The sequence below is a fragment of the Hypanus sabinus genome, chromosome 6 (assembly GCF_030144855.1).
Source record: "Hypanus sabinus isolate sHypSab1 chromosome 6, sHypSab1.hap1, whole genome shotgun sequence".
NCBI classification, from domain to species: domain Eukaryota; kingdom Metazoa; phylum Chordata; class Chondrichthyes; order Myliobatiformes; family Dasyatidae; genus Hypanus; species Hypanus sabinus.
The window spans coordinates 24,010,230-24,033,442 of NC_082711.1; the positions used below are offsets into that span (position 1 = coordinate 24,010,230).

At 41.5% G+C, this 23,213-nt stretch overlaps 1 protein-coding gene across 1 annotated transcript in view; it reads right to left on the reverse strand.

Annotated features, from left to right (window-relative positions):
• paxip1 (PAX interacting (with transcription-activation domain) protein 1) overlaps positions 1 to 18,476 on the reverse strand; it is a 133,442-nt gene extending 114,966 nt beyond the window's left edge. The window contains exons 1-2 of the mRNA XM_059971856.1: positions 18,281 to 18,476; positions 2,252 to 2,386 (exon numbers count right to left, since the gene is read on the reverse strand). Of these exons, the coding sequence (XP_059827839.1) occupies positions 2,252 to 2,386; positions 18,281 to 18,370 (225 nt within the window). The 5' untranslated portion in view covers positions 18,371 to 18,476. The remainder of the gene's footprint in view (positions 1 to 2,251; positions 2,387 to 18,280) is intronic.
• Between the last annotated feature and the right edge of the window lie 4,737 nt (positions 18,477 to 23,213).

Sequence of the window (23,213 nt, forward strand, 5' to 3'; positions counted from 1 at the left end):
TCAAAAGAAAAAAAATGTGCAGATTTCTCGTTCACCATACCCAAACCGACTTACAGTCGGTCCTCCTTATCCGCGAGGGATTGGTTCCGGGACCCCTTGCGGATACCAAAATTCACGGATGCTCAAGTCCCTTATTCAACCTGTCGCAATGCGGTGGACCTTAGGACCTGGTGAAACCCCAGACCTTATTTAACCTGGCTCAGTGTGGTGGGCATTAGGACCCAGCGGCAGAGATCTGAATCTGCAGTGTTTCTGCTCATGAAAATAATCACGATAACGATTGAAAATAAGGTGGAAATAATAAAGCGATCGGAAAGAGGTGAAACGCCATCGGTCATTAGAAAGTCGGTCAACAATCGGAACAATTTTAAAGGATAAAGTGAGAAAGGCCCTGCCCCAATGAAAGCTACAATTATTACTAAGCAACGCAGTGGTTTAATTATTGGGTTTGGGGTTTTTGATCCCCCGGCACTGAAACATATGTTCTTAAGCGTTTTATATGGATAAAAGGGTAAAATATATACTACATACTACGACAAACGTTTGGCTAACTGATGCTAAATAATACCGGATGTACCTGTTCCGACTCAGTAAGAGAACTACCGATTTTTTCGATCCTGATCCACGATAACCCACGCACATCCTCCCGTACACTTTAAATCATCTCTAGATTACTTATAATACCTAATATAATGTAAATGCTATGTAAAATAGTTGTTATACTGCATTGTTTAGGAAATAATGACAAAAAAAGTCTGTACATGCTCAAACAACAAGTGGTATTCTGGGAGGATTGGTGCACTTTTAGGGAAAGCTAATTTTCTGCCCCTCTGTAAAAGCTCCATGTAAGTAATGCACATCTGTGACAGCTGAAGATTATCAAATGTTTAAAGAAAAGTAGAAATACAAAGTTAATTCATGGAAAAAAAACATTTAAAAAAAGTCACCTGCTCTCTCAAATATGTTGATGATAATGTATTGTTTCTGATTTTATAATCTGCACTAGAAGATTACTTGAGAACTTTTATATTTTAAAAAAATGTTTAAATCAAGTTAGATCTTTGGTCTGAAATACTACATAAGGTTTTTCAGGAGTTCAGATGCATTATTTACAGTGTTTTTTGGGGCTGTCAGGATTTTGGATGAAAGGCTTTGTGTTTTCTCAAGGATTTGAGTATAATTGACTGTCTCCTCTATACGTCCTTGTGTGGTGGTGATGCTGTCAACCAATGTGCATGGTTTCTAGATAAGGGTTAACCTGAGAATTTGTGAATTTGGATGGGGATAAAAATTACGTCTTTATTTTCTCTAACCTCTAACTGAAATTTATGAATGTACATAGGCAACAGACCACAGAAGTATTAGCAGTACCTGTGACTTTGTCACCAATAGAAATCACATTTGGAGTTTAACTCAAAAAGCCTTGGAGAATTCTGGTGTTCCTTGAGAGAAGCCTATGCTTACATTGTAAAGCAAGCTGTGGAAGCTTTAATTCCATTTGCAACAGCATATCTTTGCAAATCAGGATTTTCAACACTTGCAGCCATTAAAACAAAAAATTTGAATTTGATTGGATGTCCAACATGATAAGCGTGTTGCTTTGTCAAAGACTGCCCCCAACTACCCCCCCCCCCCCCCACAGTTTAATGTTTTTATTCAGGCTAAGCAACAATAGCCTTCACACTGATATGTCTTTAAGAAATAAAATATAACTTCAACTTGCATTTTAAATGTATAATCTTGTTGTTTAATGCATTAGTGAAGAAGTGCATATTACTATATCACATATATTTTTAATCTTTTGATAACTATTTCAATATAATCGGTTTCTTTAGTAATCCTGTTTATTTTGTTCATTACCTAGTACTAAATCACCTATAACAACCCTGTTAATTCTGCACCTTTCCAAAATCTGCTCATTTATCTGCTCTTCAGCATTCCTGTGGTTATTGAGGGACAATAGTCATTTGATAGACTGCAGTCTTTCTTCTATACTGTCCTATTATTCTGCAAGGCTCATGGAAATTGCAGCTTAATATCTGAAAACACTTCACAAAATACAAGGAAATGGAAGACCAGTCAATAGTGAATTAAATTAAACTCTTCTGATATTTAAATTTTGGAGTAGCTTTGGGTATTAATTCAGCTAATAGACTTGAGAGAAAAATAAACATGACACTTTTAATGAGTTATTTAACAGCTTTAAACATTTTATTGAAATGACAGATTGACTGAAGAATACAAAGTTTACCTTAACCACTGGCAGATCAAACACTTCCCGTGCTTCCCCAACTTCAGGGTTGTCACCATCCTCTGCAATGATGTGTGTTGCCAAAGCATTATAGGAAACCTCTTTTGCTTTTCCAACCTTCAGCAGCTGAATCACCTAATTCAAAAGGAAAGCAAACTATAAACACCCGCTGGCTGTAGGGAAAGAATGCAACTGGATTTCAAAGTTCACACTGCATGTGCCCACAATGAATCTTCACAAGGGAAACAAGTATTAAATGGTATAGACAAGATGAACCTATTAATCACTTCAAATTAAGTCAAAGCAGCAGAATAAAAGAGCATGAATTTTAACATCAGTTAAACCTTGTGTACAAAACTAGAATGAGTATGTGCAAGAACCTGGCAAGATCCACAATGAAATTAATACTGAACTAAATAGAGTTTCAGACAGGAAAGTCAAGAAAACTTAGCATTCAATAACTGGTTAAATATGGCTAATAAAATGAGCAAAAACATTGGACTTCTAACAATGTTCTTTAAGAATTAACACTTCTTTAGCTAACAGAATCTTATACTTTTTCCCCCAAATTACTCACAGACATTGATTAACGTAGGTCAGAGGGAAAAAAAACAAGAAACACTCTGGATGGCGAAAACCTCAAAAAAGCAGACAATTCTGGAAACATTCAGCAGCTCAGGCAATATCCATACAGAATTAATATTTCTGTTCAAGTCCCTTTGTCAGAACAGAAAGAGAAAACAATATAATCTTCAGTTGTACAGAGGGTAATGGAGTGCAGGGATGACTCGAAAGATCTCAATTGTTTTTTCAAACACACTTTGAGAATAGGAATTTGGCAAGCTTTGTTGGATTGAATGGCCTGTTCTTGTCAAAAAAACTTTATATAGTCACAGTAAAATTCATGTGGGAATGACAAAATACACCTCACCTCATGCAAAACCAGAATTCAACAGTGAAACAATTTCAACTGATGGACAGGAGAAAATAATTTGGTAAGTAATCTGCTTTATAATAACTACTACAAATCAATAAATGCACAATCTTTCAGATGAGGCACTGATAAATCGAGGGGGTCACCTCATCTCTCTGGACATAAATGATCCTCTGACACTATTTCAGAGGCAGTCTGTCAGGGTGTATGCTGGAGTTAGGGTATATAGCAAATATTAAATTCAACAGCAGCTTTTTTCAAATTTGAATGCGAATTGCAGATTGAATTTAATATGCATCTCAGACCATGGGTTTCCTGGAGCTGCAGGTGGGGGTCAATCGCAATCAAATAAACACTCCACTTAGACCTCAAATGCCTGCATTTGCATGAATGTGGCCTCAAGTCAGTGGGCATTAGCATTCATTTTGGGTGTCTGGGGTGTGGGTGCAAAGGTGTTTGAAATCTGCATGTAATTCAAAGGAAGCACTGTAGATACACTTTAACTACAGAATTGTCCTGCTGTTACCTTTGACCTTTAGCATATTAAAAAGTCATAACATTGGGTCAGACAGGCCTCTTCTTCCAATATGATGCCTATTGCTTGCTTTTGCTGAATAGAACACTTCAATATGTACTAACTTCAGTGCCTCCCCTGTGACTTTGTTCTCAGCACAACAGGTCAACCAGCTATTCCCAGGCTCTATCCAATATTTAATTGTTCATTCAACATTGTAAGAATTATTTCACCACTATTAATGTTTTTTTTTGTTGCAGCACTCCAGAACTATTTATTTGGCTATAAAATGATTTGTGATGTCTGGAAAGTGAGTGTAAGGAACAAAAAGAATAAGCTTACATCACCTATTGGAGAAATACACTTTAAACTTTGCAAACTTTGAACAAATATGCTTCAACAGCTTCTTGTTAAAATGCTGGTGCACAGCCTTTATCAATTATGACTTTATGATGTCCAGTTGTCTCGATGAATAGTCAATTTCCACACACAAACAGTATTGCAAACAGCATCTTCAATAAGTTCAGCTAACTCTCACAATGCACCAAATGCTTAGCTGTTTACACCTGGGCATCTACACACAATTAATTAGCTTTTGTCATTCTAATTATGAATGCTTAGAGACCACAGGAAATGGATATTTCTAAATCACTTTACAGAGAAGGAGGGCACTTTAAGCCCATCAAGTCTATGCTGGTTTCCTGAACAATCCCATACATAATCACAGAGGCAGAGCAATGCAACAGATACGTGCCCTTCAGCCCAACAAGTCCATGCCGACCACTCAGCAAGTCCCATTTTCCTGCATTTGGCCCATATCGCTCTTAACCATTCCCCTGCACATACTTATCCAAATGCTTCTTAAAATGATATCACTTACTTCCCTCAACCACTTCTTCTGACAGCTCGTTCCATGTACTCTGCACTGTGTGTGGGAAAGTTTCTCTTCAGATCCCTTATACATCTTTCCTCCCTCTCCCTAAACCTACGCCCCTAAGTTTGGACTCCCCTACCCTTATCTAATATCTAAATTTAACCTTATAAAATATCTAAATTTTTAAACACTGTTATTAGGTCACTCCTAATTGTTCTACATTCCAGGTAGTAGCCTAGCCTGATCAAACTCTCCCTATAACTTGGTCCATCTAGTCCTGACAATATCCTCATACCTTCTCTGCACCCTCTTCAGTTTAACCATGTCCTTAAGAGGACAACCTATAATGTTAAGTACCAGCTCAAACTTTCAGCTGACAAATCAGAATCAGGTTTATTATCACCGGCATGTGTAGTGAAATTTGATAACTTAGCAGAAGTTCAATGCAATACATTATGAAAGAAAAAATAAGTAGTAAATCAATTACAGTATATATTGAATAAATTAAAAATCATGCAAAAAAACACAGTGCATTAGCCTTCATCAATAGTGGGATTGAGCTTAGAAGCTGAGAGGTAATGTTGCAGCCTGGGTAGATGGATCTCATCAGCCTAGGAAGGCAGTCCATCTAACAGAGGGAAAACTGACTTCAAACCCCCGCTGCTTTGCGGCCATACCCAATCATGGGAAAGGTTTTGGGAGAACACCCTAAAAACGATCCAGAGCCGGAGTCCCAAAGGCAGTCCGACGTTGCCTTCAACCTCGGTCTGGCAACTCCTGCAACGACACTGGTGCCAAGCTGAATCTGCCCTTGCCCTTCCCTTGGACAACATTGGTATTATGGAGAGGGGAGACTTGCTGCTTGGGCAACAGCCGGTCTTCCATACAACCTTGCCCAGGCCTGTGCCCTGGAAGCCATTCCAGGTGCAGATCCATGGTCTTGCGAGACTAACAGATGCCACCATAGGACCCTGGTCAGTCTCCACTTGGAGTACTGTGCTCAGTTCTGGTCGCCTCACTGCAGGAATGACTTGGAAACTATAGAAAGGGTGCAGAGATTTACAAGGATGTTGCCTGGATTGGGGAGGATGATTTATGAGAATAGGTTGAGTGAACTCAGCCTTTTCTCCTTGGAGCAATAGAGGATGAGAGGTGACATGATAGAGGTGTATAAAATGATGAGAGGTATTGATCGTGTGGATAGTCAGAAGTTTCTTTTCTCCCCCAGGGCTGAAATGGGGGCACAAGAGGGCACAGTTTTAAGGTGCGTGGAAGTAGGTACAGAGATGTCAGGGGTAAGTTGTGTTTTTTTTTTATTTTTTTTACTACACAGAGAGTGGTGAGTGTGTGGAATGGGCTGCCGGTGACGGTGGTGGAGACGGATACGATAGGGTCTTTTACGAGACTCCTGGACAGGTACATGGAGCTTAGAAAAATAGAGGGCTATGGGTAACCCTAAGTAATTTCTAAGGTAAGGACATGTTTGGCACAGCTTTATGGGCCTAAGAGCCTGTATTGTACTGTAGGTCTTCTATATTTCTAAAAATCAGAAATAATACATAATAAGCAAGTAAGGTAGTGTTCAGGTGTTCAATGTCCATTTTGGAATCGGATGGCAGAGGGGAAGAAGAAGCTGTTCTTAATTCGCTGAGTGTGTGCCTTCAGGCTTCTGTACCTCCTTCCTAGTGGTAACAGTGAGAAAACAGCATGCCGTAGGTATTGGGGGCAATATTGCTGCCTTTCTGAGACACCGTTTCTTGAAGATGTCCTGGGTACTTTGTCAGCTAGTACCCAAGATGAAGCTGACTAAATTTACAACCCTCTGCACCTTCTTTCAGTCCTGGGCAGTAGATTCTCCATATCAGACAGTGATACAGCCTGTCAGAATGTTCTCCACAGTACATCTATAGAAGTTTTTGAGTATTTGTAGACATATCAAATACTCCTAATGAAGCATAGGTGCTGTCTTGCCTTCTTTATACTGCATCAATATGTTGGCACCAGGTTAGGTCTCAGAGATTGACACCCAGGAACTTGAAACTGCTCGTTCTCACAATATGCAAGTCCAACAAGTTATTAAAAGAATCTGCCACTTTTTTTTCAGCTGATGATTAACACAAAACATGGTTATTTAAAGCATAACACCTCAAAGTGAAAATACTTTACTGAACATACAAATTAGTCAGCAAGTACAATACTACAGATGCTCAAAATTTATATAACAGCAGACAATGCTGTTAATATTAGATATGTTGGGCAGCACCCATGGAGGGTTTTAAGGCTAATGGCCTTTCATTACAACTGAAATGTTACACTTTCAGTTACCCAACCCACAAAATATTTCTAGCATTGTTTCTAATTTTTTTTCCTGAATTATTTGATTAATAAAGCTACCATATAAAGCAGTATGTGAAAAACTACAACCACCATTGAAATGAATGGTTGGGAACATTTCATTTATGTGTGCTGGAGACTCGCCAGTTAAACTGTTTCCATACTTCTGAGGACAAATCATGCTATCAAAAATGTAAACACATTTCTGAACAACTGTACCTGACTCAGCATCTCATTCACACTGCTGCTACCTCGGAGGATCTGCTGATGCCAAGGTCCCTGCCAGGGATAAGAGGCAGCACAACAAATATTGTGTTTACAAACTTGTGTGTCAGTGTGTGAAAAACTTGCTTCAAATTCTGGGCCACCCAATGGTGAGAGACTCAACTCGAGCTATCACACTAGTCAGACAGCAAGTTGATACAAATGGATCCTTGATGGTAGATATTCTAGATTACAGTTATGTGACCAATGGGTGCCATAGTGACTGAAGCTGGGCCTTCTGTTGTTCATCATTTATTTATTAGGTGGCACGGTAGAGCAGTGGTTAGCAGAATGCTTTACAGTCAGCAACCCAGGTTCAATTCCTGCAGCTGCCTGTAAGGAGTTTGTACATTCTCCCCATGACCGCGTGAGTTTCCTCTCACAGTCCAAAGATGTACCGGTTGGTAGGTTAGTTGGTCATTGTAAATTGTCCGTAAATAGGCTAGTATTAAACCAGGGGATTGTTGGGCAAAATTGGTGATGCAGTGAACTGTGAAAATTGTTATCCAACATTAGAAGATCTGGATTAACTGGGACAATGACCCAAGGATGGAAATGGAATACAACTCTGACAAACGTTAAGTCAGTTACCTCCCACAGTCCAAAATCACACTGGTTGACATGTTAATAGGTCTTTGTAATTAGGCTAGGATTAAATTGGCTGATCGTTAGGCAGCATGGCTTGAAGGGCCGGGATCTATTTCATGCTGTATCTCAATAAATAAATTTGCCAAGTTAATCCAGGCAGGATGTACAATGCAACCGGCACAGCAAGAGCGTTGTAGAACCAAGTCCCAGGGGTACAAGTCACTGAACATGGTGACACAAGACAGGGTGGTAATGGAGTCATTTGACATGCTTAACATCCCTAGTTAGGACACTGAGTACAAGAGTTGGTTAAGTCATGTAACAACTGCACGTGATGTTAGTGACAGCACACTTGGTTACCTTGTTGGAAGGATGTCATTAAGCTCAGAGAGTGTAGCAAAGATTCACAAGGAAGTTACCAACACTGAAAGGCTTGAGTTAAAAGGAGATACTGGATAGGCTGGGATGTCTTCTCCTGAAGCACAAGAGGTTGCGGGGTATACCTGTAAAGGTCTATAAAATGAGGAGGAGTCATTTTCCCCCGGGTAGAGGAGTCTAAAACTAGAAAGCAAGGGCTTAAGGTGAGAGGGCAAAAATTTTAAATGGAAGAGTTATTTTTATTGCTCTCATCAACATATACCCCTCAACCACAATCACTAAAACAGATTGAGTCACAAGAGACTGCAAAAGCTGGAATCTGGAGCAACAAAAAAATGACAGAGGGTTTTTGAAGCTAAATGTTGACTATTTCTTTCTTCCCACCAATGCTGCTCAACCCACTGAGTTCTTCAAGCAGATTTCACATAACTAAAGCAGATTATCCGATCATTAACACATTACTAACTGTGGGAGCTTGCCATACTTCCAAATTTAAAAATGACACAAGCTGTGAAGTGCTTGGGGGTATCTCAAATGTGCAATAAAAATGTAAAAATTATTACCATCCCCTAATTTCCAGGAGTATTTTCTGTGTGGTTTACACAATCAACAGTCAATGTTCATTTCCTCATTTGCACATCAACAGTACTTTGGAAGCTTTAAATTAGAGGCATGACACAAATAAATCTATATCGCATATTCATGCCTGTCAATCAGGTGTAAACCAGGGGATTGTTGGTCAAAATTGGTGGAGCAGTGAACTGTGAAAGTTGTTATCCAAGGTTACAAGATCTGGATTAACTGGGACAATGGTCCAAGGATGGAAATGGAATACACCAGAGCCCAGGTAAGTCAATCTTCACGTATAAAGCAAAGAGGGACAAAATCAGAAGCAGAATAAGAGTTAGTCACCAGCTAGATCATCAGATCCATTCCAATTACCCTCAAGAATATAGCTGTACCATACTGTACTGAGTATAGGAGAATGAGGGGAGATTTGACAGATATACAAAATTATGAAGGGTATGGATGGGGTAATGTAAGGAGGACTTCCCTCCCCCCCACCCAGAGGTTGGGTGAGACTAGAACTACAGGTCAAGGGTTAAGGGTGAAATGTCTTTCTGCACCAAGAGGGCGGCCAGAGTGTGGAGCAAGCTGGCAATAATAGTGGTGGATACCAGTTCAATTTTAATACTTGAGAAGTTTGGATAGCTACATGAAGCAGTTATGAAAGGCAATGGTCTGGGTGCAAATTGAAGGGAGATCAATAGTTCAGCATGGACTTGATGGACCAAAGGGTCAGTTTCTGTGGCTGCAGTGTTCTATGACGTCATAGCCAAGAAAACTCACCAATGCCTCTACTTCCTCAGGAAACAAGAAATTTGCCACGTCCCTGTCAACCCTACTAATTTTTATCAATGCACCATAGAAAGCATTGTATCTGGATGCATAACGGCTTGGTAAGGCAACTGCGCTGCACGTGATCGCAAGAAACTGCAGAGAGTTGTAGGCACAGCTCAGCACATCACAGAAACAAGCCTCCCCTCCATGAACTGTCTACATTTCTCAATGACTCACTAAAGCAGCCAGCATACTCAAAATCCCCACCCACTTCTCTCTTCTTCCCAATGCCACTGGGCAGAAGATCAGAAGATACAAAAGCCAGAATGCACATATCACCAGGCTCAAGGACAGCTTCTATCCTGCTACTAATCAGACTTGAATATACCTCTTGTATGATAAGATGGGCTCTGTACCTTTTACACTTTATTCTGTATTGTTTTAGCTTGTTCTGCATCAATATACAATGTCAATGTCCCCCACTTTACGGAAGTTCGCTTTACACCACCCCACTTTTACGAAAGACCTACATTAGTACCTGTTTTCGCTAACCAAAAAATTCCAGAGGATTTTCGCTTTTATGAAAAACGGCGCCCGTTTTAAACTTGTGTTTACCCCAAGAGAGACCACCATGACCGTGAAGCCTTGAGCGGGCAGGTGTGTACACATGCATGTACATGTCGATTTTTTCTACACATCGGTTTTGGCTAAATCTTCCCAATTCTGTTAAGTGAAACTACGCTGTACATACATTATTTCTACTTTATATAGGCTGTGTACTTACCATAATATTCCTGCTTTTACTATATGTTAGTGTTATTTTAGGTTTTATGTGCTATTTGGTATGATTTGGTAGGTCATTTTTGGGTCTGGGAACGCTCAAAAATTTTTCCCATATAAATTAATGGTAATTGCTTCTTCGCTTTACTCTATTTCGGCTTACAAAAGGTTTCATAGGAACACTCTACTTTTGGATAATGGGGGAACCTGTATAGTCTAATTATTTGATCTGTATGAACTGTAAAAACAAGCTTTTCACTGTATCTCTATACACCAATAATAAACCCAATATTCTTTCTACACACTGATTGTGTGGCTAAGCACAGCTCAAACACCATCTATAAATTTGCAGATAACACCACTGTTATTGGTAAAATCTCAGATGGCAACAGGGATACACACAGGAGTGAGATATCAGCTGACTGTTATCACAACATTCTCACACTCAACGTCAGCAAGACAAAGGAATTGATTATGGACTTCAAAAAGGGGAAGGTGGGAGGACACTCACCAGTCGTCACAGAGGGATCAACAGTAGAAATTTCCTGTTCAACAATTCAGAGGATCTATCCTGGTCTGACCACTCTGATGCAATCATACAGAAGGCATACCAGCAGCTCTATTTTGTTAGGAATTAGATTCAGTACGTCATCACAGACTCTTACAATTTCTCCAGATGTATCATTCTGATCGGTTGCATCACAGCCTGGTATGGACGCTCCAATACACACGATTGCAAGGGACTGCCGGGAACGTAAACACTCAGCCAGCTCCATTGCAGACAGCACCTCAAGAAGGCAGCACCTATCACTAAAGACTCACATCACCTGGGACATGCCCTCTTCCAGATACTACCATTCAGGAGATGGCACAGGAGCCTGAAACCCAACACAAATACTCAGCAACAATTCTTTAAATTTATTTGTTTACATCGCCCAACAACCCAACCCTAGGCTAATCACAGGACAATTTACAATGACAAACTAACCTACTAACTGGTACATCTCTCGAACGTGGGAGGAAACCTGAGCACGTGAAGGAAACCCACACAGTCACAGGAATGACATACAAGCTCCATAGATGGCGTTGAAATTAAGCCTGAGCTCTAATGGTATTGTGCCCCCTCCACTCCGTTTCTGTACCGTCTATGAACACAAGTTCGTTATTTCTTTATCCTTACATTATTAGTTTTGTAATTTATAGTAACTTTATGTTTTTGCACTGCCACTGTAAAACAAGCTTCACATCATATCAGACATAGATAAATAAACCTGATTCTGATAAGCACCAACCTGATACATTTTATTCAGAAGTAAGGTAAACAAAGAACTGGTGTGAGAATATTAATTTGAAGCATGGAGCCAAACAGATGTTCATGTCATTGGTCTGATGTAATTCTATGTTGTTCTGGACTGTCTCTCACTGGTTTCATAATTCTCTGATTAATTCAGGTACCACTTGCTAATATTTCTTCGTTTACCAACACTCAGCCAACTATTGCCAGCTCCTGCGGGTGCCTGTTTAATCCTCTACTTACCAGCCTCAAGTGGAGCCACCTGTCATTCTGGCAGAGGCTTCACATTTGTCCCGGCTCCAAGGTATATTAACAGAAAGCAAAAGTGTAAGGATATTTTGTACCTGTGCATACTTAAAAACATCGAACTGATGAAAGGCATGTTGAATTACTTCAACTCTGCAGTCTTTCATCTAAAATGCAAAAACAGCACCACTTGGCATTAACAGCATTCCATCTGGTAAGGTGAAAACAAAGTTACTGCTTTGTACAAAAGAAATGAGGATACTGTCTGATGGCTCAAATTGCAACAAAATAAGGGCCCAAATACAGCAGGTTTATGGCAATTGAGTTGCTCTGAATTGTTCAACCACACAACACAGTCAGATAACGAGTTCCAAGTCAATTGAAATCATTACTAGCTAAAGTTTTGCTCTTGGCCAAACTTCTAGAATGCCCAAATTCTTCAAAAGTGGTAGTCAGACACATTTACTCCTTCACCCTCCTCTCAAGGTTACAAATGTTACTTTTATAAAAAAAACACCAGACTTCTTTCTCCAATTAATTAGCTGTAGCAAGTTTTCCCAGTAACGTTCAAATATAATCATTTTCAGAACTGCTGTCACACAGTCCTGCACAACCCAGCATAATCTCCTCACAATCTGTTATATCCATAATATTTTACAGTAAGGAGACACTTTTACAGTCTCCTACCTCAAAGAGAATTGACAACTTGTTAAAACTACGAACTGTGAAAATATGGAATGGGTAAAATGAATCAGGTAGATGAATAAAACAAGATGACGATCAAATGTAGATCTCAGTAACCACCAAGATTATGGATAAAACTTACTCATATGTGCCTTAATGAACATCTCATTCAATCCACTCTGTAAAACTGAGGATATCTAAACATCAGCTGCCTATTCCTTTCACCCATCAGCTAGCTACATGCTAACTTTTATACTGAGCAACATCTTGATGTTATGATCTCTCTTGGTTTTCAATTCCTCCATAGCCTAGCTCATGCCTGACTCCACTCTCCTCTATCAGACTTAAGTACAAACTCTAATTTCTGGCTTTTGATCATCATGCCATAACCAAATCCTGATTCAAAATTTTCCTCACTAAAACTCTACTCTGATATCTTTTTTTTCGTTCTGCAAGAAATGCCCAAAAATCAATTTCTGACCTAGTTTCTTGCCAAATATCTCCAGGTAGCTCAGTTTTTTTGTTTGATAAAATTGAAATGTCACTTTGCTTAAAGATGTCAGGTAAATACAAGTATTAGAAGAGTGAACAAGGCAGGAACAAGCCCTTGAATGCTCATCTGTACCAACCATGATGCGAACCTAATCTTTTTTTTTCCCATATCCCCCTACTCCCTGCCTAAATGCTACTTAAATATTGTTCTTGCAACAACTAGTACCAATTCCCCAGTAATGCATTCCAGACAACTATAACTTGAAAAGAAAACTCGCCTCATAAATCTCCTTTGAACTCTCACATACGTCCTCTAGTATTTAACATTTCCACACCAGAAAAACTGTATCCTATCCATGTCTCATAAACATTATTTATTTCTATCAGTATATTCTCCCCTTGACATCCAACTCTCCGGCAAAAACAATTCAAGTTTGCCAGACCTCTCCCTATAGCTAATTCACACTAAACTATGAACATCCTGGTAAAAATCTCTTTTTCACCCTCTCTAAAGCCTCCATATTGTTCACAGTGTACAATCAGAACAGCACAGAAAAGTCCTAAATGTGGACCAAATAAAACTGTGACAACTTTCCATTTCTATGTTTAATTTCGCAACGGATAAAAGCAAGCATACTGTGCTCTTTTTTTTAAACCACCCTAACCATTGACTTCATCACTTTCTGATAGCTAAGGCCTTGTACCTGACGATCCCACTATACCTCTGAGGGTCCTGCCATTTACTGTACACTTCTTGCATTTGATGTCCGATAAAAGATCTGGATTAAAGTCCACCTACCAATTCCCTGTCCAAATTTCCAGCTGATGAATATCTGTCTGCATCATTTGGCAACCTTCCTCACTATCCACATCTCATGAATGTTCATGTCATCTACAAGCTTACTAGTCAGAACACCGATGCTTCCATCCAGGGTCACTAAAATATAATCACAACAGCAGGGATCCTGTTATTATAGCTCAACTCAAATGTAAGTCACAGGCCAGGCCAAAAGTTACTGAGGGAGAGAGAGAGAGCGTGTGAGAGTGTGGTGGTGGTGGGAGTACTTAAATCTTAAACAGATACAGGCTGATTCCAAAGAAAAAACTACATGACCAGTCAAGACAGCACATCTACGGATGTTGCACATACCAAGTCTCAAAGGAACTTTATATTTTAACATTAATACACAACAAATCAGGAAGCATCTGTGCAGAATTAACTTTACAGGTCAAAGAAAGCTCATAAGCTCATGGACCCAAAACCTTAACTGTTTCTCTCTCCATAGATGCTGCTGTCCTTGTTGCGTATTTGTATAATTTTCTATTTTTGTTTCAGCTTTCCAGCATCTGAAATTAATGATTACATTTCCAGTATGGGAAAAAAGGCCAAATCCCTGAATAATTTGGGGGTTTTCACAAACAATCTCAAAATAAAAAGAGGCCTATTCCATAGCTCTGTCAAAAGAAAAAAAACTGTTTCTATTTAACATGATAATCGCACAATTCAACACTCAGCAACTGGAAAGATAACTTCATTACCACAACTGAATTTCTCTCCCCGAGCCCATTAAACTAAAAGATTTCCATTCCCCTCAGAAGCCAGACCAAATGACTTTTTTTCCCACATCTGATTAATTCTGAATTCCATAAACCAGAATCTTTAATTTTAACCTCAATTCCTAGTTACACAACAGATCATTTCTAATTCCATCTACAAAGCAGTTCAGAAAGGGAAGTCCAGGCCTCATTGACAGCTTGGCAGCAGAAACCGTTAACATCTTCGAGACCTTCACCATTAACATCTGAGAGGAGATGTTAACCCTGGGCCAAAAACATTGATGCAAATATGAAGGCGGCTTACCAGCAGCTCCATGTCATGAGGGACTTCAAGAAATTTGGTGTCATAAAACTTCCAATTTCTATAGATGCATTGTGGAAAGCCTTCTGTCTGACTAGTAGCATCACATCTGAGTATTCTGCCTCCGATGCACAGGCTGGAGCGCCATAGACTCACCCAGCTCCTCATGGACACAATCCTCCCTGCAATCGAGGGTGGTGCATCCATCACTAAAGACCTCACCATCCGAGATGCAGTCCCTTCTCATGACTAACGTCAGGGAGAAGAGAGTGAAAACTGAAAACCTATACTCAATGGATTATGACAAGCTCCAGCGCCTCGGCCACCAAATTTCTGAATGGTCCAGTGCCGTCCCTATTCTGCTCACCAGGCCTTAAATATCTCGCAGTAAAGTGCCGACCTTTTTACCTACCACGGGAATTCTCCGGGGTCAGTTTACATTCCACCTCAGGCCAATGTCAAGCAGGCTTTAGATGATCTGAGCAATGGGATCAGCATGCATGAAACAGCGTACCCTAATGCCTTCACCATTGTTTTGGGAAATTATAACCAGGCCAGTCAGGGGAAAAAAGATCACTAAGCAACTACCATCAAAAGATCACTTGCAATACCAGAGGAAACCACACACTAGACCATAGTTACAAATACCGTCAAGAATGCCTACTGTGCTAATCCATGCCCTCATTCCAGGAAGTCTGATCACCTGGCTGTACTTCTACTCCCTGAGTATAGGCACAGATTAAAGACTGCAGCACCAGTAATGATGACCAAGAAGGTTTGGACAAGGGAAGCACAGGAGTGGCTGGACTGCTTTGAATCAGTGGACTGGACTGTATTCAGGGATTCATCTTCAAACCTGGATCAGTATGGATGAGTGTGTGTCTACAAAGACTTGCTGCATATTCCCAAACCAAAAGCTGTGGATGAACCAGGAGGTACATTGTCTACTGAAGGCTAGATCTGTGGCATTCAAGTCTGGCAGCCCAGGCCTGTACCAGAAAACCAGGTATGATTTGCAGAGAGCTATTTCAAGGGTGAAGAGACAATTTTGTACGAGGTTAAAGGTGACATCAGACATCGTCTCTTTGCCCTTGAACAATGGCAGGGCTTGCAAAACATTACTTCCTACAAAGCAAAACCCAATAGCTTGAATGGCAGTGATGCTTCACCACCAGATGAATTCAATACCTTCTATGCACGCTTTGAAAAGGAGAACACAACTATGGCTGTGAAGATCCCTGCTGCACCTGATGACCTGTGATCACTGTCTCAGAGGCCGATGTTAGAATGTTTTTAAAGAGAGTGAATTCTCGCAAGGCAGGAGGTCCAGATGGAGTACCTGGTAAAGCTCTGAAAACTGTACCGACCAATTAGCAGGAGTATTCAAGGACATTTTCAACTTCTCACTGCTACAGGCTCATGTTCCCACTTCCTTCAAAAAGGCAACAATTATACCAGTGCCTAAGAAGAATAATGTGGGCTGTCTGAATGACTATTGCCCAGTAGCACTGACATCAACAATGATGAAATGCTGAGAGGCTGGTCATGACCAGACTGAACTCCTGCCTCAACAAAGATTTCTGGTCCCAACATATCGATGTAGTTATAAAGAAGGCAAGACAGCAGCTATACTTTATTAGGAGTTTGAAGAGATTTGGCACGTCAATAAATACACTTGAGAACTTCTACAGTTGTACCGTGGAGAGCATTCTGACAGGCTGCATCATTGTCTAGTATGGAGGGGCTACTGCACAAGACCAAAAGAAGCTGCAGAGGGTTGTAAATCTAGTCAGATCCATCTTGGGTACTAGCCAACAAAATATTCAGGACATCTTCAAGGAGTGGTGTCTCAGAAAGGCAGCGTCCATTATTAAAGACCTCCAGCACCCAGGGCATGCCTTTTTCTCACTGTTACCATCAGGTAGGAGATACAGAAGCCTGAAGACACACACTCAGCGATTCAGGAATCTGCCATCCGATTCCTAAATGGACATTACCTCACTTTTAAAAAAATATATATAGTATTTCTGTTTTTGCACGTTTTTAATCTATTCAATATACGTAACTGATTTGCTTGTTTATTATTTTATATTTTTCAAATTTTATTTATTATTTTTTCTCTGCTAGAATATGTATTGCATTCAACTGCTGCTGCAAAACAAATTCCACATTATGTCAATGATAATAAATCTGATTCCGACAGTTACAAGAACAGCTTCTTCCTCTCCCCTCTGAGTGGCTCATGGACACTTCTTTTTGTACTGTTTACTTTTACAATTTATAAAGAATTATGCTTTGCAGGTGCAAAACAGCTTTCCTAAGATACCAAAACCAGAAATAACATACCACCAGGCTCAAGGATAAGATGGTCTCCTGACCTCACTATCTACCTCGTTATTGCTTTATTGCTGACTTGCACTACACCTTTTTGGTAGCTTTAATACTTTGGTCTGCATGTTCCAGTTCCGCCTTGTTCTAGCTTGATGCACTGTGTGATGAATTGATCTGCATAAACAGTATGCAAGACAAGCTTTTCACTGTGACAACAGGAAACCAATTTCAACAAAAACTATCCATGTGAGAATATATCTGATTCCTATTTTCCACAAACTCATCAGGTGCTATACTTTAGTAATTACTATCTTAACTAATGACTGAAGCAAAAGAATCCTAAAATATCACATCCAAAAACCAAGATCAAAATACTTCAACTACTTTGACCAAAACAAAATGCAAAGAAAGACCTGAGGTTTAGTTTAATCAGCAAAACTTCACATCCAACTATTCGGACAGTCGGTGTACATGAAAAGTTTCTCTACACTGGTGTTTCGTGACCCTGCTGAGTATTTCCAGCATTCCCTCTGTATTTGGAACCTTTCCATTTGACTTTATTTCTCAACTATAGTTCAGTATCTGCTGCATTGCACTGGATGTTACCGTTGCTTTTCCAATTCTTTCTTCTCCAGTGTTTGCTGCAGTTACCCTCTCTCGACCCTTCTCATACTGGCTGCCCCGATTTAGCACCCCCACCCAAACCTTTACTGCCAAACTCAATGCACAGCAAGAGACCGAGACCACCCCCCCACCCCGCTTACAAACCACTATATGGCAGGAAGTGAACACTGAGCACATCCTGTTCAAATAGCATGTCAAAGCTATACCCCACTATTTAGCAACCACAACCAGAAGTGGGAGGGAAAACAGCAACAACATCACACGCACACACAGAGGTCCCGGGACACACCATTTCCCGAGGCCTTGTAGCCCCTGGGCTGACCCCAGCTGTAGAGACAGGGGTAGGCTAGGCCCGGGGTCCGGACTAGAGGCAAGCAGGAGGTGGGGCTGCGAAGAGGGAGTAAGAAGCGGTCGGTCCCTCTCCCATCCCCGCTCCCCGTCCCCGAACCACCCCCGGGACCCTCCATTCCCCCCCCCCACCACCACCACTCACCTCGGGATCAATGTCCCCCACCGCGAAGAACTTCACGTCCTTGAAGAGCGGCTCGGCTGTCGGCCCCGGGGGGCGCGGCGCCTCGGCCATGAGCCGAGGGGGTGACTGGCGAACCGACCGCCCCCACCGTCAGCCCGGGCTCCGCGCTCCTCCGAGACGCCTCCGGCTCCGCGCGCCCGGAACCTGCCAGCGGAAGGGGCAGCGGACGGAGCCGAGTGCGGAAGGGGGGGGGGGAGGCGGAGAGCTCCCAGCGCCGCCGAAACCCCGCACGGCCACCGCATTGCCTCCTCCCTCCAATCACCGCCCGGCGCTTTGATCACCCCGAACCCGCCGCCCCCGCCGTTATTGAACTCATTCGCCCCCCCACACCCCAGCTCAGCCTTCCCCTCACACCCCCTTTCCCTTGCCAGCAATGGTCGCGCCCGCGTCCAGGTGGGCGGGGCCGGGCGCAGAGTGTTACTGCAAATTCGGCGGGAAAAGAGATGCTTGTTTTATGTGTTTGTGTTTGCTGTTGCCTGTCCTCTTTGTGTGCCTTGGGATTTATTCAGATCTGTTTGTTGTCTGTATATCTCCTTGTTACTTGATCATTTCCCCTACGTTTTTGCTAATATTTTCATATATACTTGCAGTGTATATAGTGGCAATTTGTTTATTATTGCCATAAGCACTGAGATACAATGAAAAACTTTTTTTTTCGCGTACTGTTCATACCGAACTTTTAAAAATGCACGTCGAGGTAGTACAAAAGAAAAAAAAATAATAAAAGAATGCGGAATATAGTGCTGCAGAGAAAGTGTGGTGTTGGCAGGCAAGTTGCAAGGGTCGTGGCAAGATTTTGATAAAATTTCCATCTTTATCGTGCAAGAGGCCCGTTCAAGAATTTCACTAACAAAAAGATAGAAGCTGTCCTTGAGACTGGTTTCAGGCGTTTCTATTTTCTCCCCAGTGATAAAGGGGAGAAGAGCAAGTGGGCGGGGGTCTTCGATTATGCTTGCTGGTTTACTGAGGCCGTGAAGAGTAAAGACAAAATCCACCGAGGGGAGGCTGGTTCCCGTGATGTGCAGAGCTGACTCCACAGCTCTGTAGTTGCCATTCAAGCTGCTGTGCATTTAGATAAGGTGTACTTCAGTAAAGATTAGTAGGGGTGGATGAGGCCGGGCAAAGTAGAGGTGGGGGTGCAGGTGAGCTTTTTTGGTTATGTCAGAACAATGGGCTGAGCACACATCCTTGAAGGTGTTTGGAAATGCTCTGATAACCCACCTGGTGATTAACTCACTTTTGCTTGAACAGTCAGCATCTGATTTGCTTTGCTGTGTACTTAAAGATCAGTTGATCTAGGCTAGGATTAATGGTCAATGGGAAGTATGAATATGCACTATAAACTTATTCGTGTCATGCCTCTGTTTTAAAAGCTGCTAAAAGCTTGCTGTTTTAAAAGCTTGCTGTTGATGTGCAAATGAGGAAGTGGATATTGACCACTGAGTTTGTAAACCCTACTGAAAATACTCCAGGAAGCTGGAGATAGACAATAGACAGCAGGTGCAGGAGTAGGCCATTCGGCCCGTCTAGCCAGCACCGCCATTCACTGTGATCATGGCTGATCATACACAATCAGTATCCCGTTCCTGCCCTCTCCCCATATCCCTTGACCCCGCTATCTATAAGAGCGCTATCTAACTCTCTCCTGAAAGCATCCAGAGACTTGGCCTCCACTGCCTTCTGGGGCAGAGCATTCCACATATCCACCACTCTCCGGGTGAAAAAGTTTTTCCGCATCTCTGTTCTAAATGGTAAGTGAGATGGTGTAAGGTGTAGATAGAGAAGAATTATATTTGCATTTACTGTGCTTCTGACATACACACAGAGCAAATAAAAATATATACTATATTAGCACATATTTGGACTTGTGTGTCTGTGCCTGCTTGTGCAGGTGTTGTTACAGAATGGGTTGTTTACTGTAGGATGCAAGGATTTGGATTTGCACTTCAACGAACCATTGCATGGTTCTCTAGTCTCATGGTCGAACCGTGAGATCCGCAATCAGCTGAGAGTCAGATCAAAGGTGACCAGAGGTCTGGATAATCTCTGTAAAGCCATCTCACAGGCAAGGTGGCAATTCCAGGCTGAACTTGAATCAATGAAGGATGTTCAACAGTTGTGACAGGGCTTGAATACCTTATAAACTTAACATAGGTAACAACAAGGCTTCGCTGCAAATGAGCTCAATGCCTTTTATGCTCGCTTTGCCCAACAAAACATGGAGGAACCATCACAAACTCCCACAGCCCCCGATGACCCTGTGATTTCAGTCTCTGAGGCGGACATGTGAGCGGTCTTCAGGACGGTGAAGCCTCGAAAAGCATCCAGCCCAGACAGGGCAACTGGCCGAGTACTAAAAACCTGCCCTGATCAACTGGCTGGAGGGTTCACTGATCTCCTTAACCTCTCGCTTCAGAAGTCTGACGTACCCACCTGCTTCAAGCAGACTTCAATTATACTGGTGTCCTGATGACCTGTCTCAATGACTATCATACAATAGCACTTACATCCACTGTGATGAAGTGTTTTGAGAGATTAGTGATGAAACATACCAACTCCTGCCTGAGAAGTGACTTGGATCCATTCCAATTTGCCTGCTGGAGATGAGCCACATATATGCCATCTCACTGGCTCTTCACTCAACCCGAGGACATATGGAAAACAAAGATGCACACATCAAGATTTTTAGTTATCAACTACACCTTGGCCTTAATGCCTCCTTTTGCAATTGAATCTAAAGTTTCCTCACTAGCAGACCCCAGTTAGTTCTGATTAGCAACAACATCTCCATCAGCATAGGTTCCAGCAAAAGGCTGTGTGATTAGCCCCCTACTCTACTCACTTTACACTTAGGACTGTGGCTAAGCACAGCTTCAATACCACCTTCAAGTTTGCTGATGACACCACTGTCATAGGCCGAGTCAATGGTGGTGACAAATCAGCACGTAGGCAGGAGATTGAAAATCTAGCTGAGTGGTGCCATAACAACAACCTCTTACTCTGTGTCAGCAATATCAAGGAGCTGATTATCGACCTCAGGAGGAGGAAACCAGAGATCCATCATTGGCCAGTCCTCATCGGAGGATCAGAGGTAGAGGAGGTTATTGTTTCAGAGGAACAGTCCTGGTGACAGCACATAAGTGCAATTACAAAGAAAACACAGAGTCATTTCTCAGGAGTTTACAAAGATTCAGCATGATATCTAAAACTTTGACATACTGTACCAAAGATGTGTGGTGGAGTGTATATTGACAGGCTGCATCACAGCCTGGTATGGAAACACCAATGCACTTGAATGGAAAATCCTACAAAAATTAGTGGATACGGACTATCATGGGTAAAGCCCTCCCCACTGTTGAGCACGTCTACATGGAGTACTGTTGCAGGAAAGCAGCATCTCTCATCAGGGACCCCCACCACCTCTCTTCTCACTGTTGCAATCTGGAAGAAGGCACAGGAGCCTCAGGACTCACAACTCCAGGTTCAGGAACAGTTATTACCTCTCAATCATCAGGTTCTCGAACCAGAAGGGATAACTTGCCCCATCATTAAAATGTTACCACAAGCTATAGACTCACTTTCAAGAACTCTTCATCTCATATTCTCGATATTTATTGCTTATTTATAGTTTATTATTATTTCTTTCCTTTTGTGATTTATTCAGAGTGTTGTCTTTTGCACACTAGTTGAAAACCCAAGTTGGTATGATCTTTCATTGATTCTATTATAGATTTACTGAGTATGCCTGCAAGAAAATGAATCTTACTGTTTTGTATGGCGACATAGATGTACTTCGATAGTAAATTTACTTTGAACTTTTATGTTTCAAGGCAGAAGACCGTTGACTCTCTTTTCATAGATAGTTCCTGACTACTAAAGGATTTTCATCTCTTTTGCTTTAATGTGTATAAAATACTAAATTAACTAATACATGCTTGGATCTTAGTAACCACACCTGAGTAGGGAAGCAGTCCTTATGCCAAATTTAATCTGGTTCATTCTCTTTGAATTCATAGACTCTGAGAGCCACTCTGCTCAAAACAAATGCTTTTCCTCACAACTTCTCTGTATCATTTGGCAAAATGATTGAGGAGGTTAGACAAATGGGATCCAGAGTGAACTAGCCAATTATATTCAAAACTGGGTTGGTGGAAGGAGTTAGAAGGAGGTCGTGGAGAGTCATCGTTCGGATGGGAGACCTGTGATCAGTGGGGAAAGGGGGCACAGGGATTGATGCTGAGTCCATAGTTGTTCATTTTTTTTATTAATAATAAGGATAGGTGTGTAGTTGGTGAAGTTAATATATTTGTAGATGGCATCAAGATTAGTCTGGTAGAGTGTGAACAATGATTACAACAGGGTGTAGATCAACTAAGAAAGTGGGCAAAGGAATGGCAGATGGAGTTTAATTTGGACAAGTGCAAGGTGTTGAGTTTTGGGAAATAAAACCAGGACAGGACTTGCACAGTAAGTGGTAGGGTCCTGCAGTGTGTGGTAGAACATGAAGGCTAAGGAGTACAAGTATATAGTTCCCTATCAATAGCAACACAGAGCAGTCAGGATAGTGGCTCACTTACCTTCATCAGTACAAGAGTTAGGATGTCATATCACTACTGTATAAGACATTGGCAAGCAACAGACACAAAATGCTGGAGGAGCTCAGCAGATCAGGCAGCATCTATGGAAATGAACAAACAGTCGTTATTTCGGGCCAAGATCCTGCTTCAGGACTGGGTAAGAAGGGGGAAGATGCCAGAATAATAAGGTGGGGGAGGGGAGGGGGGAAGGAAGACAAGCTAAAAGGTGACAGGTGAAAATAGGTGGGTGGGGGAGGAGGGATGAGAGGTGATTTGTGCAAAGTTAAAGGGCTGGAGAAGGAGGAACCACACTTGGA